General features: G+C 34.2%; 1 protein-coding gene across 1 annotated transcript in view; it reads left to right on the top strand.

Annotated features, from left to right (window-relative positions):
• Positions 1 to 13973, top strand: part of LOC119830108 — a 95759-nt gene that overhangs the window by 70173 nt on the left and 11613 nt on the right. The window contains exon 2 of the mRNA XM_038352964.1: positions 2060 to 2096. Coding sequence (XP_038208892.1) covers positions 2083 to 2096 — 14 coding nt within the window. The 5' untranslated portion in view covers positions 2060 to 2082. The remainder of the gene's footprint in view (positions 1 to 2059; positions 2097 to 13973) is intronic.

A 13973-nucleotide genomic window follows, 5' to 3' on the forward strand; every position in this document is an offset into this window, starting at 1 on the left:
TATCGTAGTTATCTAAAATTCCTGTTTGAGATAATTGCATTTGGAAGTTCAATCTAAGCTAATCTGGTATTTCCCCTTTTACAAAAGAGTATTTTTAGTTTCGCAGCATTTGTTGCTAACTGCTTAATTTTCGTTTGGAAGTCGAGCACGCTTCACCCCCTAATAGATAACTGAGGTAATGGATGACTTATTTCTGATATTCCCACAGTTCCTGTGCATTAAAAGGACCTCTTTAAAAGGAGGGTAAAAAGAACCTATTTTGAAACCACGGGACGCAGCAAGTCATTTAATATAATATTAGTAATTTAACTTAACATTACTCACATTAAACCAACGTCATTGCATCGAAATCAAAGTCACAATTTGTGGAATAAACGCCGCATTTTCTGTAGAATCGTGGTGATTTGGAAAATGGCGTTTATTTTCTGCATTTGCAGCGCTCAGCTCGCTATCCACCAGGGGATAAAAAGGCATTGGCTGGGAAAACATTTTCGTATCGCTTCCTGCATAACGGTATTGGAGTAACGATCATTTCATGCGTTTTCACGAAGGAATTGTTTTTATAGCGTTTGCGGGTGGTTTTATAAATTGAATTTTGGTTGCACATTGTAACTTTGTTGTGTTAGTTTATAATAAACTAGCTGCGCTCCACGGTCTCACCCGCGTAAGTCCGTATCCCGTAGGAATATCGGGATAAAAAGTTGCCTATATGTTATTCCAGCTGTCCAGCTGTCTACGTACCAAATTTCATTGCAATCGGTTCAGTAGTGTTTGCGTGAAAGATCAACAAACACACACACATCCTCACAAACTTTCGCATTAATAATATTAGTAGGATGTTAACTCTGAAACTACTGGACGGATATGAAAAGTTCTGTCATCGGAAGAAATCTATATTGCTCCTGACTCTTATTGCCTAAAAATACTTCTGGATTGAATCGCTGGCTTTTCGATAACATCCCAAGGTTCTCACAACTGCAACAACTGCATTTGCATAAAAGAATTAAAATATTCGGAATTTATGTGGCAATATAATTGTCCAGATTAAAAAATACGACCTACTTCGAGTTTAACTCTGTTGTTTCTGGAAATAATCACTTAAATGCAGTTTCGATGGATTGAAGGACAAACTCTTGAAAGTTTGTTTCGTAGGGTTTGGATAAATGCCAAGGCGAAACATGATTTGTATCGTGGATTTTATAGTGGCATATCTTCTTTCTTCTATATATATATAAAATTCTCGTGTCACAGTTTTCGTTGCCATACTCCTCCGAAACGGCTTGACCGATTCCTCTGAAATTTGGTAAGCATATTGGGTAGGTCTGAGAATCGGCCAACATCTATTTTTTATCCCGATATTCCTACGGGATACGGACTTACGCGGGTGAAACCGCGGGGCGCAGCTAGTAGATTATAAATACAATGAGACCATTGTTTTTTTTTTATAATAAGAATACACGTGCGCGTACACACACACACACAAACACACATACACACATACACATATCTGCTTTTAATTATAATTAATTAGATATTGTATTATATCCATTTCTCACAATAAATATTTATTTATTTTTTATTGTGTAGTTACTTGTTTATTTATTCTTTTTTGTTTTTATTTCTATCGGTTTAATGAGTATGATTGTTTTATTCCACAAACTTTTTTCTTCTTTCTTTCTTTCTTTCTTTCTTTCTTTTGAAAAAGAAGCAGTATTAACTTTAATCACTACATAGTATAAAATAGCTCTTTCTGCCTGTCCATATGTCTCTTATGTATGCTTAAATCTTTAAATCTACGCAACGATCTTTATGATGGTTTTTATAAATAGATATAGTGATTCAGGAAGAAGTATATATATAACATAACATACTCTACTCGGGATATAACTCGTTCGAAGCCGCGGGCAAAAGCTAGTTCATTATAAGATTAAAATCCTCGCATTAAATATCTTCTATTATGTCCATTTAAAATTTGATAATTATTTAAATTGAAGAAAGGGAAAGTGAAGTACAAAAGAAAATTTGAATAAATTTCTAATAAAATTCTCTCGAATTTCAGATATCATCATCCTGGACCTCGCGATGGATTCCGAAAGGTAAGTTATGCGAAAATGATAGTTTATATGTTTAGGTTATATTCTAGGTTTTCCCACAGATCTTAGTTCAGTGACTGAATATTTTCGGACCGTTTCGTTAAGAGCCGATTTGATTTAATGTTAGTCAATATTTTATAGTACTAATATAATTTAAATAAGTATTTTAACAGTACATTCAAATGTTTTCATATTCTATATTCAAAATGCTTATAATTTTAACGATATAATCGTAATTATTTTAATGGTAATTGATTTCAAGTTTATAATAATAACAAAAACAACGTATCATTTAAGAAGAAGCTTAAAATCGGTCGAGTACGGATCGGATTTGTTTCCGTGCGAATAAGCTGAAGCAATTGCAGAGTAATTGGTCACCCATCCTATTTTAAATCGTACCAACAGTTGCTTAACCTAGAATTCTTAATTATGTTGTTGCTATGGCTGCAACAGAGATATATCATCTCTGAATATTTCAACTGCTTAACTAACACGGTTCTGGAGATACAGCTCAGTGATAAACGGACAAGCAGACAGACAGTAATAGGTTCCCGTTTTACTCTTTGGGTATGGAACCTTAATAAAGCAAACTCGTAGATTCCGAAATGTTTTAAACCATTTGAATATGTATTTTCTTTATTTTGTTAGTCATTAAGGGAAAGGGTGATTTAAATAAATGGACAATTTAATGAAATACTTATATCTAAACAATTCATGGATTTGAATTGATACATAATCTATACTAGTATTATAGAGCTGAAAAGTTTGTTTGTTTGAACGCACTAATCTCAGGAACTACTGGTCCGATTTAAAAAAATTATTAATAAATTAGATTTAAAAACTTGGTGTTATTTCTGACATATTGTATCAAATGAATATAATAGTTCCGAAATGACTGAATTCTAAAAAATCGTACCATCAGCATCCTATATTTTAATATGTTTATATCCCAGGATAACCCGGGCGGAGCCGGGACGAGCGACCATTAATAAATAAACCTTTACCTCACAGAAATATAAGTCACAGAACGTTCCAGAGCCGTCCATTATTTTCTCAATACATTGACAAGTCAAACACAGGACAAGATAAATAAAAAATCGGTATTTGTTTACTGTAATGGAAATATATCTAGTTCAGACAACCTTGGCCCACTAAGTAGTGGCGTCTTGTGCAGACTGTGTGACGGAATGTCGTAAATTTATTCCCTGTTATTGTTTGTCTATGTTATTAATGGATGCTGGATTTTATTTTTCTTGGGACAATTTTTTTACTTTACAGAATGGTTTAAAGTGATTGATTCAATCACCACCGTCCCGGTTTTGCGCGGGTGCAGTTATACATAATATTTACATGTAAACATTGCTCTTGAATCACTAACTAAAGAAATTCATCAAAATCTGTTGCGTAATTTTAAAGAACTAATCATACAGACACAGACGGCGGAACGCGATACGGTTTTTACTATCTAGTGATGTTAACATAAATGCGAAGATTTTATAACTCTGTCAGTTGAAAAATTATTTTTGTGTACAATAGACCATTTATCGAGGTAGACAGAGAAGCTAACCAGCATCATGTACGAGGTGGATGTATTCGCAGGGCAGAGTGAACAGCATCAGGCCCACTTTCCCCACTGGTGTAGGCAGACCAGACACATGTCGTACTCCCACGTTTCGCCTGCAATAAGTTACTTGTAAAGGAGGCGAGTCTATTGCACAATTGTTAGCTTACAGTTACTCTATGAAAGTCCATAATCCAAATGAACCTGTAAGATACAATAATTGAATCTTGCCCATTGAAAAGGATGATTTCAAACTAATTGCCTAGTTCATAAATCCAGTTTATTCTTTAAGTCTATGCCCATGCTACTGTAACGCGGTAGGCTGTACCTAGTGCTACCTAGGTACAGCCTATGTCGTTTACTTCACATTTATATATTTTTTATTTAGTTGATACTGTCCCAGTACTCAATAAAGGATTCTAACAATTCCTCGCAGAAGTTCTTCTTTGGGTTATAATGGTTATTTTATGCACATAACTCCATTGATAACCAAAACAAGTTTTGACGAGTCAAGACTCGTGGTCTATGTGATGGCAGTCACAATACCCAGAAATTATTCAAATAGGAAAGTAGAGTTCAGCTTCACAAAACCTGATATCAAATATCATATAAAATGCAATTTATAAGAGAATTCATTTCATTTAAATTATTAAACGAACTTATTAACTTCACTGCTCGAACAAACTCAACTTTGCTTCTGTTGACTAAATTGTTCGTTCCACAGCGTTGCTTGAGTTTGATAAAGTTTAATTAAGTATCATTTTAAATTAAATATATTCTTAGTTGCCTTGAGACGGTTTCTCTTTGCTTCGCAGAAGTATAACGTGATAGTTATTAATTTCACTAATGCGTAAATGTTGTATTTTTACTAAATTTATTTTCAAAATTAGAATTATTTTTTTGAATTTAGAACATTCATTTGTGTTCGCTGTTCCTGTCCTTTCATTTTCTGAAAAACCGTTGCTAACACGAATACGCGAATCCCAAGACGAATAGCGAGTGGACTGTGTACACATGCGTGTTTGTAATACGAATAACATACGACCTATGAATATATGTACCTATTTTCGACTTAAATGCTGGTTTATAACTTTCTTTCCAGGAAATACATCTCCCATATAAATTTACTTCATTTCAGTCATTTGCCCTATTAGGTTAAAAATCAGTAATCTCGGGAAATGAACCAATTTTTTTCGTAAAAATCTGACACCACCACTGCATCATATGATCTGCTACTCCACAATATCGTCTATAGAAAACTGTAGCAGGTATTTTGTGCTATAACAGGATTTTACCGTAAGAAAGCTTTTATCTATGTTGCGGAAAAATTATATAATGTTTACATGTGACGTCGTCTGTTAACAAGCGCTATCACCCACACTTTAACTACCAAGATAACGACTAACAAATACGCTGGAAACTACTTCAATTTTAACTGTTGACTTTGATTGTTTGAACTTTTAGCCGTGGAGCTGAACGCAGCAGTTTTATTGAGTGTTTATTAGAGACTAGCTGTTCACCCGTGGTACATATATAGCCTATGTCACTCAGTGAAGGTGCAGCTTTCTACTGGTGAAAGAATTTTTGAAATTGGTCCAGTGGTTTTTGCGAGAAAACGTTACAAACTTACTATATTATAAAAGTTTCCTCTTCGTAATATGGATAGACTACGTCACGCGTGAATTTACTTGCGTGTGCATTCATGCATGACTAATCTTTCGCCCATGGGTTTGCTGACCGATCCCCATATTTCCCCCCCTACATTGTCTCAAAGTAGGCAGTTCTATGACCTCCCAAAATACTGGCTATTTATAAATTTGAATTTAATCGTATAAAAACTTTACAAACACTACTAGCCGCTTATCTGGCTCCGCCTGTGTTGAACCGGAAAAAAAAAACAATATAAAATATAGTCTAGGTAGGATACTCACAGATAACTATTTAATTAATGAGTGTTTCATATGATACTAGCTGACTCGGCAAACGCTGTTCTGCCTTACTCTTATCATTTAGTGGTGTGATAAATAGATGTTGGCCGATTCTCGTACCTACCCGTTGTGCACACAAAATTTCACGAGAATCGGTCCAGCTGTTACGGAGGAGTATGGTAACAAACATTGTGATACGAGTACGTATATATAAATTAGCAAGCCTCTTTTTGACACATGCATTCGAAATTTATTAATTCACTGTTATTAATTCACCAACAATATCTCGTCCATTATACCTCCCTATTTTCTTTGGATAACTTGATCATACCGCTATAGGCTATACGATAGCTTGTGATTGAAACATCAAAGGATTCTCAACTCTAATACCTTGCTCCAAACTAGATTTTCGATAAACCCTCAATGACAAAACCATAGACTTAAAACCACTACAAACAACAGATTCCCCAGATAACAAAAGCTAACGTTAAACATTCGAGCGCTGTAGACTTTAAATTCTAATGAAGCCATTACAAAATGCAGCGCTTCGGAAACCGAATTAATTTCGCGTACAAATTCTGAAGCGCAGATTTCGCTTGAATTACACGAAATTTCGCATTGTACGTAAATACAACGTTCATTGGTTTTGAGAGTTGTACGGTCAGCAGAAAATAACGATTTGGTATTTAATTTGTGTTCGCTTTCATTGGCTTGTTTATTTATGGAAATTGTTAATTTTGCTATCGTTTTTGTAGAAGCAATGTTGGTTTTGTTTTTGTTTTCAAAGCATTAAATTAAAACAATATGAAGCGGGGAATATCATTTTTTAAATTATTCTGTCGGCTCGCATATGGCCTAATATCACTTTATATGCACATATGACTTATAACCGTTATCTATGCAAAAAACCCTTCTTGTTATGTCAAAAATCAATTATTTACCTTAATTAGTTAAATAATGAAGATATGCAGTACGAAGTTATATTTAATGCCATTAACATAATGCCTTCAATTTGTGTATTATAAAAATTAAATAATTTGTATAGATTTTCTTTTTATTTATTATTAAAAATAAAAAAAATCTTATACCCTTTTAGCTGCTGACGGTACAATGATGCAAATTAGAAATATTTGAAGTAAATCAAGAAGACACTCTCGGAATAGTAATGCGTCTGAAAGTAGCCGTGACAGTTTTATTCGTTTGTTAATGTATTACTTCGGAATTGATTATTCCATTCCAATAAAATACTTTTTAATGCTTCAATTGCTTAAAAAAATATACACAAAACTTAAGTTTTAACAACTTTATTTTCTAAATACATCTATTTCAGAATCGAGCAGGATATAACATCGCTATTTTATCCACAAAAAGTCCCAAAGCAATTACTTAGGTGTAAGGCCTCAGATTTATATAAACAATCTGAAAACACATTCATTCATCAAAAATTAAAACCTCATCCACTACAGAACAGCGAACAAACAAGTATCGATTTCACGTACGTTCTAGAAATTTCCAGAACAATTAAAACTTTCAGTATCAAATTTCGCATACACCTACTGAAAACAATGAAACAATAATATTTAATACCAGAGTTTGAACGCTTTAATATCCAACTACTATTACCAGTGTAATCTCTCGCTTAGCAAATGAAATTGGTGAATGTTAATTTAAGAAAGAAGAAAGAAAGAAAGAAAAACACTTTTTTTAACACAAACATACACACACAACAGATCATAACAGAAAACAGAAGCATACAATAAATAAATAAAAAATAAGAGAAAAAAAAAACAAAAAAATTACGGCCACACTTTACAATTATGTGTGGCTTTGTGAGCCAAAAATGCTAAGGAAACCTGAGGCTTAACGCGTCAGCTCTGATTTTCAGTGGTACCCTTTCGACATCTGGATTGTCAGTAGCTCTGTATTATAATATGTATATATAAATAAAAGAGTAAATTAATCAATTAATACATAGCGGATCACTAATACACATAAATAAATAAAGTCAGATATAGCATTTATACTAAATATAATTTAGGTGTTTTAGTGTGTGTGAATAAGTGTTTGTTGTTGCTGTGTGTTGTAAGCAATAAATATTCAAAGGAGCGGGAAAGAGGAGGGAAAAAATGTTCGTTAGAGTTATGATTCAAGTATATTTGAATAGTTTTGCTTTTTTTCCTTCTATCATGAGGCTGTATATCGTAATAACCGTGATTAGTTGACATATTCACGATATATTTCTGTGGCCACTAAATAATAAATTGAGGTTAAGCAACGATTGGCACGATCATAAATCGGATGGGTATCCAAGTTTTTTTTGCAGTCACTTTAGCTTATTTGTACGGAACTCTTAGAGTCGCGAGTCCGACTCGCAATAGTGAGTTAAATATAATTTTAATATTTAACCATATAATTGTTTGTTGCAGTGCAATTTTGAAGTAAGAATTAATATAATAGAAAATTTAATTTTTCTGTTATACTAAAAATTGTTGCCGCGTATGTTTGTAATTCAAAAACTATTTTAACAGGTGCGCTAGCAATTAGGTTGTACATAAGGAAAGTATTTTTATAATTATATAATTAATTAACTCTACAAGTAAATGTAACAGACAAGTTATCTCGAATAATTGTTTTATTTCAACAAAATCAATTTATATAACGTTCGGTAATAGACGTTGGTATCGCTTTCTCTGCGTATTGACATGCGCGTGCGCAGGCTACCGGCTTACGGGTGACCATGATTTAGTATAATAAATAATAAATAACAAATTATATTATTGTAATTTTCAAACAAAATAATCTATGCTTTACTTGTAGTATAAAGCTGAAAGTTTGTATGTTAAACACGCTAATCACTAGAACAACGAACCGATTAAAAAATTCATTCTCCGTTCGAGCCATTGATCCTACCGTGTTATGTACCTACTTCGGGAAAAGTCAGGGCGGACCGATAGTTTATTTTAAATATTTATCATCTGTTAAAACAAATATGAAATTTTATAGTCAATGAGATGTTATCTTAACACTTTATGTATTATGTATGTGTAATATTTTGCCCCTTTTTATTACTAATACACGTATTAGGTTATAGATAGTAAATATTGAATATAATAACGTAAATAAGAAAATTTTGTTAAAATATTAAGGTTTCATTTTTTGATAACCATTTCTGACGCAATTAAATTGTCGTATACTTCTCAATAGAACGAATAAATAACTTTTAGTTTTTAGTTTTAAGTAGTAGTTAATATTCTACAAAAGTTTAATATTCGTTAATTAGTAGCAAATATCTTCAGAATTTTCTGTTTATATCGTAAAAAATATAGTGCGATAATGTAGGTCAAATTTTTTCTCAGATGTTGTAACTACATATTATATGACGTCATTATCCTACTTCCTACTAATATAATAAACGCGAAAGTTTCTAAGTGTGAATGGATAGATATATAACTATTTGCTACGCTTTCACGTGAAAACAGCTCATCATATCTGAATGAAATTGTGTAAATATATAGATAGTAGTCTGATTTAATTTTTACCCGGGTGACGCCGCGGGTTAAACCTAGTACATTATTTTCTTTATGTTTAAATATCCCTTACTAATACATTACTAATCAAATTAGCGCACATAAATTTTTAGGTAATTTGTAAAAAGATAATATTACAAATTTGATTAACTCTATGACCAATAGTTAGGTCTCCAATTCTAAACCTTAATCAAGCTAGATTTCCTCTTACCGGGGATGCTGTAATCACCTGGACCCGTGCCGCATACACTTTTACTTCAACTCATACATATTTCATAGCCCGCCTCTCCCTAACGGTGAAAGTCGGTTAATTTAAATTAATATTTAATTATTGCAATTATGTCGCGCGAGAAAATGTTAATTGTGTTAAGGTTTCATTTTAATGTGATGATTTTCGCATATGCGAAGTTGGTTGGCGGAGTCTACCATAATATTGTTGAGTTCAGTTAGAATATATTGAAGTAAGCTTAGTTTAGTATTGTCTTGTGTTTGATTTTACGCGAGTATTATACATTTAGAAATTGAAATTTTTTAACGGATTTTAAACGCGATTTATTCATTATATTATTAACCCGACGTTTCGAACACTTTACAGCGAGCGTGGTCACGGGGAGACCACGCTAAGTTACTTAATAAAGATTTTCTAGTCTTCTAATATGAAGATGTATAGAATGACAGTTCTGATTAATTATATTTGTTGTCGAAGACGTAATAAAAAAATATTAATGCGAGGAATAATTTATTTTAAATTAATTTTTAATTACAATAGTAACAGTTATTGCTTATTCATATCTTACAATAAGATTTAATGCTATAAAAAACAATACTAAAACTATCCCAAATAAACATACAATCATGGACACACAATAGCTGTGAGCGCGTGCGCAGGCGCAGTGCGGTAACAGACGCCGTAGTCGTATTGTATTTTGTTTTGCATAACCAAACGCTATTAATTATCGCGATGTTTTTGGTCATCATTATTGCTCCATTCATTACGAATCTGTTTATAGGTCGAGTTGCAAAACTAACCTATTTGTTATAATGATGTAATGGTTCTTTGACGCTACTATGTGTAACAAACATAATTTGGCTGGTGGCCAATCGTAGGGTAATCTAGGCAACTGTACAGCATATCATGATGATGTTTGAAGCTATGATAGAACGAGCACTTCAACAAAACCAATTTCCCCTGTAAAATTTCTTGTCTTTTAGAAAACTCCATTGGAGAATCGTCCTCTTCCAAAATTCAATCAGGAGCACCGTCTCACAGGAGAAATAATTCTAGCAATCGTGTATTGACTTCCGTAGCCGGCGGGTAACGAAATAAAATTCATCTTTTAATACTAGAGCGCGCGTCTCAGCATGAATTATGTATAGATAATGTGACCAAGGTTTTATGTCTAAGCGGGACGATTGATTTTGCATATTTTTTCAACTAGCATCTCAAAAATACGAGGTTCTCAATTCAACGGTCTTTGGTTGTTGATTTGACCTGTAACTCCGTGATTTTATGTCATGGCAGGCAACCGAGCTGGTGGTTCGCTTGTTGGTAAGCGATCACCACAGCCCATGAACATTCGCAGAGGCCTCTCGATTAGTGTGGGAGCCCATCCCAGTCCATTCCTTTATTTCCATCATCCTAAAACGCTGGGAACATCAAGCAGAGACATAACCTCTGCAAATGGGTCTTGGTGGTCGCTTACCATCATCGAACCACCAGTTCTCTTGCCCGATATAACACAACATAAAATTCAGCTCACACTTGGGACTTTGAGACAAAGCTGGGGCAATCCGGACGTGTGGTCATACTGCGTTTATCTGAACGAAATGTGGATACAACACCTTGCCAAGGACGTGAGCGTGGCACAATTGTGACTTCACTTTGACAAGAAAATATTGGTTTAACTTTCAAGGCTGTGTTTGGACTTGGCATGAAAGCGTGTGAGATAGAAGTGTATTTATTTGGTTCAAATTTTATCCAGACCTAGCTGTTGCCCGCAGCTTCGCTCGCTGGTAAATTATCATGGTACATACTTTTATGCCCTATTTTATAGAACTTTTGCTATATCTTTACTATCGGATGCTTACATCATAGTGTACCGCCTCCTTGGTACAGTGGTTAACGCATGAGCGTAGAACCAGGGGGTCCTGGGATCAATTCCCGGAGGGGACGCACAAATAAATATCTCGGTCTGGCAGGATACAGAAGGCTGATCACCTACTTGTCCGTAAAGAAAATCGATCAGTGAAACAGATGTACATCATCTGCCCCATACCCCACTAGGGGACACGGGACTTCGCTTACATGAAAGTGACTGAAATTTCAGTCTGATCGGTCGATTAGTTTGGGCTGTGCGTTGATAGGTAATATCTTAGTAGGTATTATGTTTTCATTAGACGAGGTCAACATATGAAGAAAGTATAATTTGAATTAAAAACGTGGAATACGTATGTAACTTTTTTTAATCGCATCTGTTACCATAGAAATATATAGAAACTAGCTGCGTCCCGCGGTTTTATCCGCGTAAGCCCGTATCCCGTAGGAATATCGGGATAAAAACCAATGTGTTATTCCAGTTATTCAGCTATCTACGTACCACATTTCATTGCAATCGGTTCAGTAGTTTTTGCGTGAAAGAGCAACACACACACACATCCTTACAAACTTTCGCATTTATGATATCAGTAGGATTAGTAGGATATAATAAAAAAAAATGTAACATCTTCATAAATAACGAAAGCATTTAATAATTAAAGTGATTCAAACAAGTTAATTAGATTTTGCGATTATTTCCCAATGAAATTAATTACAAAGTTTGTTTGAGCGGCGCACAGCTTCGGGAGTTTATGATATTATGTGATATAGGTAAATGGAACAATTGATTTAACTAGCCGATTGCCGCGACTATGCCCGTGTTTCATGAGATTTTTAATCCTACCTAAACGAAAAGGGCACAAGAGTAACTCTATGAGTACTTTTACACACGTGCCATCCTACTACTCATTTTAGTGAACACACTACTAATATAGAAATAAATATTAACAAATAGATGAGTAAATAAATATTATATTACACAACATCGAAAAAAGACTAAAATAAATTAATTAAAAAATAACTCGTAACAAAGATTAAAAACACTTGATTGGCGCGGCGTATTCAAAAGTAATTTAGAACTTTTATGTTCGAGAATGTTCTAGAATGTTCTAGAAAAGACAAACACGTGAGGGCGCTTAAGTACGAGGTGTACAAGGAGTGATGTTTCTAGAAGGGAAAAATATATTTACGAATAGCCCCGGATTCGCTTGGTTCGGCCGGTATTGCTTACCGATTTTATCTATAGTTTTGGAATTAATATAAAACAGAAACCTTATCAATCTGATTTATGACGAATTTAGAGTCTGTGTCAAATTTCGTTTAAATTATTATGCATTAAACTCTTCTTGCCGTAATCCTACTTAATCCTACTTCCTACTAATATTATAAATGCGAAAGTTTGTATGGATGTGTGTGTTTGTTGCTCTTTCACGCAAAAACTACTGAACCGATTGCAATTAAATTTTGTATGTAGACAGCTGGACAACTGGAATAACATAAGGCAACTTTTTATCCCGATATTCCTACGGGATACGGACTTACGCGGGTGAAACCACGGGACACAGCTAGTAGTAAATATAAAGAAGATACTTTTCGGAATCGTGTAAGTTTTAGTCATGGTTTCAAACAAAGACCACTTCATCGATTTCAAAAATTCTTTCACCATTAGATAACTGCAGCTTCACGGGACATAGGCTGAATATGTACCACGTACGAAGCAGGGGCGAGGACTACTGTAAGCTTAATAAAATATGAACTGAAAATAACCCCACAAAAAGAAATATCACAGAAATAAACCACCAATTGAACCGTGGGCTTTGTGAATTATTAAAAAAATCGTTACAATGCCATGTGGTATCGGAAACTCGTCGGCCACCTGTCTGCTGCCACCGACCGGAACTGTACAGTCCACGATAAAAGTGTGACTTTACTTAAGTTCTATTTTTATTAAATGGAAATAAAAACTCAGATTACACTGAAAAGATCGTTTTTTCGCTCAGAATCTGTGCTTATGAAAGGATTTTTTTTTTTTTCAATTAAATACCACGGAATTTTGGTTCTCTTTAGATCTTATTGGACGCGTTATTTTATATGCTGTAATGCAATTAGGCAGTATCTAATGTGACAATGGAAATAACTATAACATATGTAATACTGAGAATATACTTACTCTTTGAAAAGTACTTTTAAATAATTACCTACACTTGATTGTAAATTTATCTTTAAACTAGCTGCGCGCCGTAGTTTCACCCGCGTCAGTCCGTATCCCGTAGGAATATCAGCATAAAAGGTTGCCTATATGTTATTCCAGTTGTCCAGCTGTCTACGTACCAAATTTCATTGCAATCGTTTCAGTAGTTTTTGCGTGAAAGAGCAACAAACACACACACATCCTCACAAACTTTTGTATTTATAATATTAGTAGGATATAAGTAGTTATTAAGTACTCATAAAGCTTTAAAATAATTCAAAACGCATGTACACATCCGACTGTACCTCACCTTTCTTTCAACGGACTCTCTTTAATTTCATATGTGAGAGCGAGAGGACGATATTTCCTGTGTTTTAAAATTAAGAGGGTCCCTCATAGTATCAATGAGAGTAGTTGAACTTAGTTTGTTTCAAATATTGTCCCTTTTATAGTAAGACTAGCTGGTGCGCGGTGCGCGGGCTGCAAGCAGCCCGCGTGGATTTTTTCGTATACCAGCTTTACCAAGACTCATTAAATGGTGCGCGGTGCGCGGGCTGCAAGCAGCCCGCGTGTCTTTT

This window comes from Zerene cesonia, chromosome 11 (assembly GCF_012273895.1).
Source record: "Zerene cesonia ecotype Mississippi chromosome 11, Zerene_cesonia_1.1, whole genome shotgun sequence".
Taxonomy (NCBI): domain Eukaryota; kingdom Metazoa; phylum Arthropoda; class Insecta; order Lepidoptera; family Pieridae; genus Zerene; species Zerene cesonia.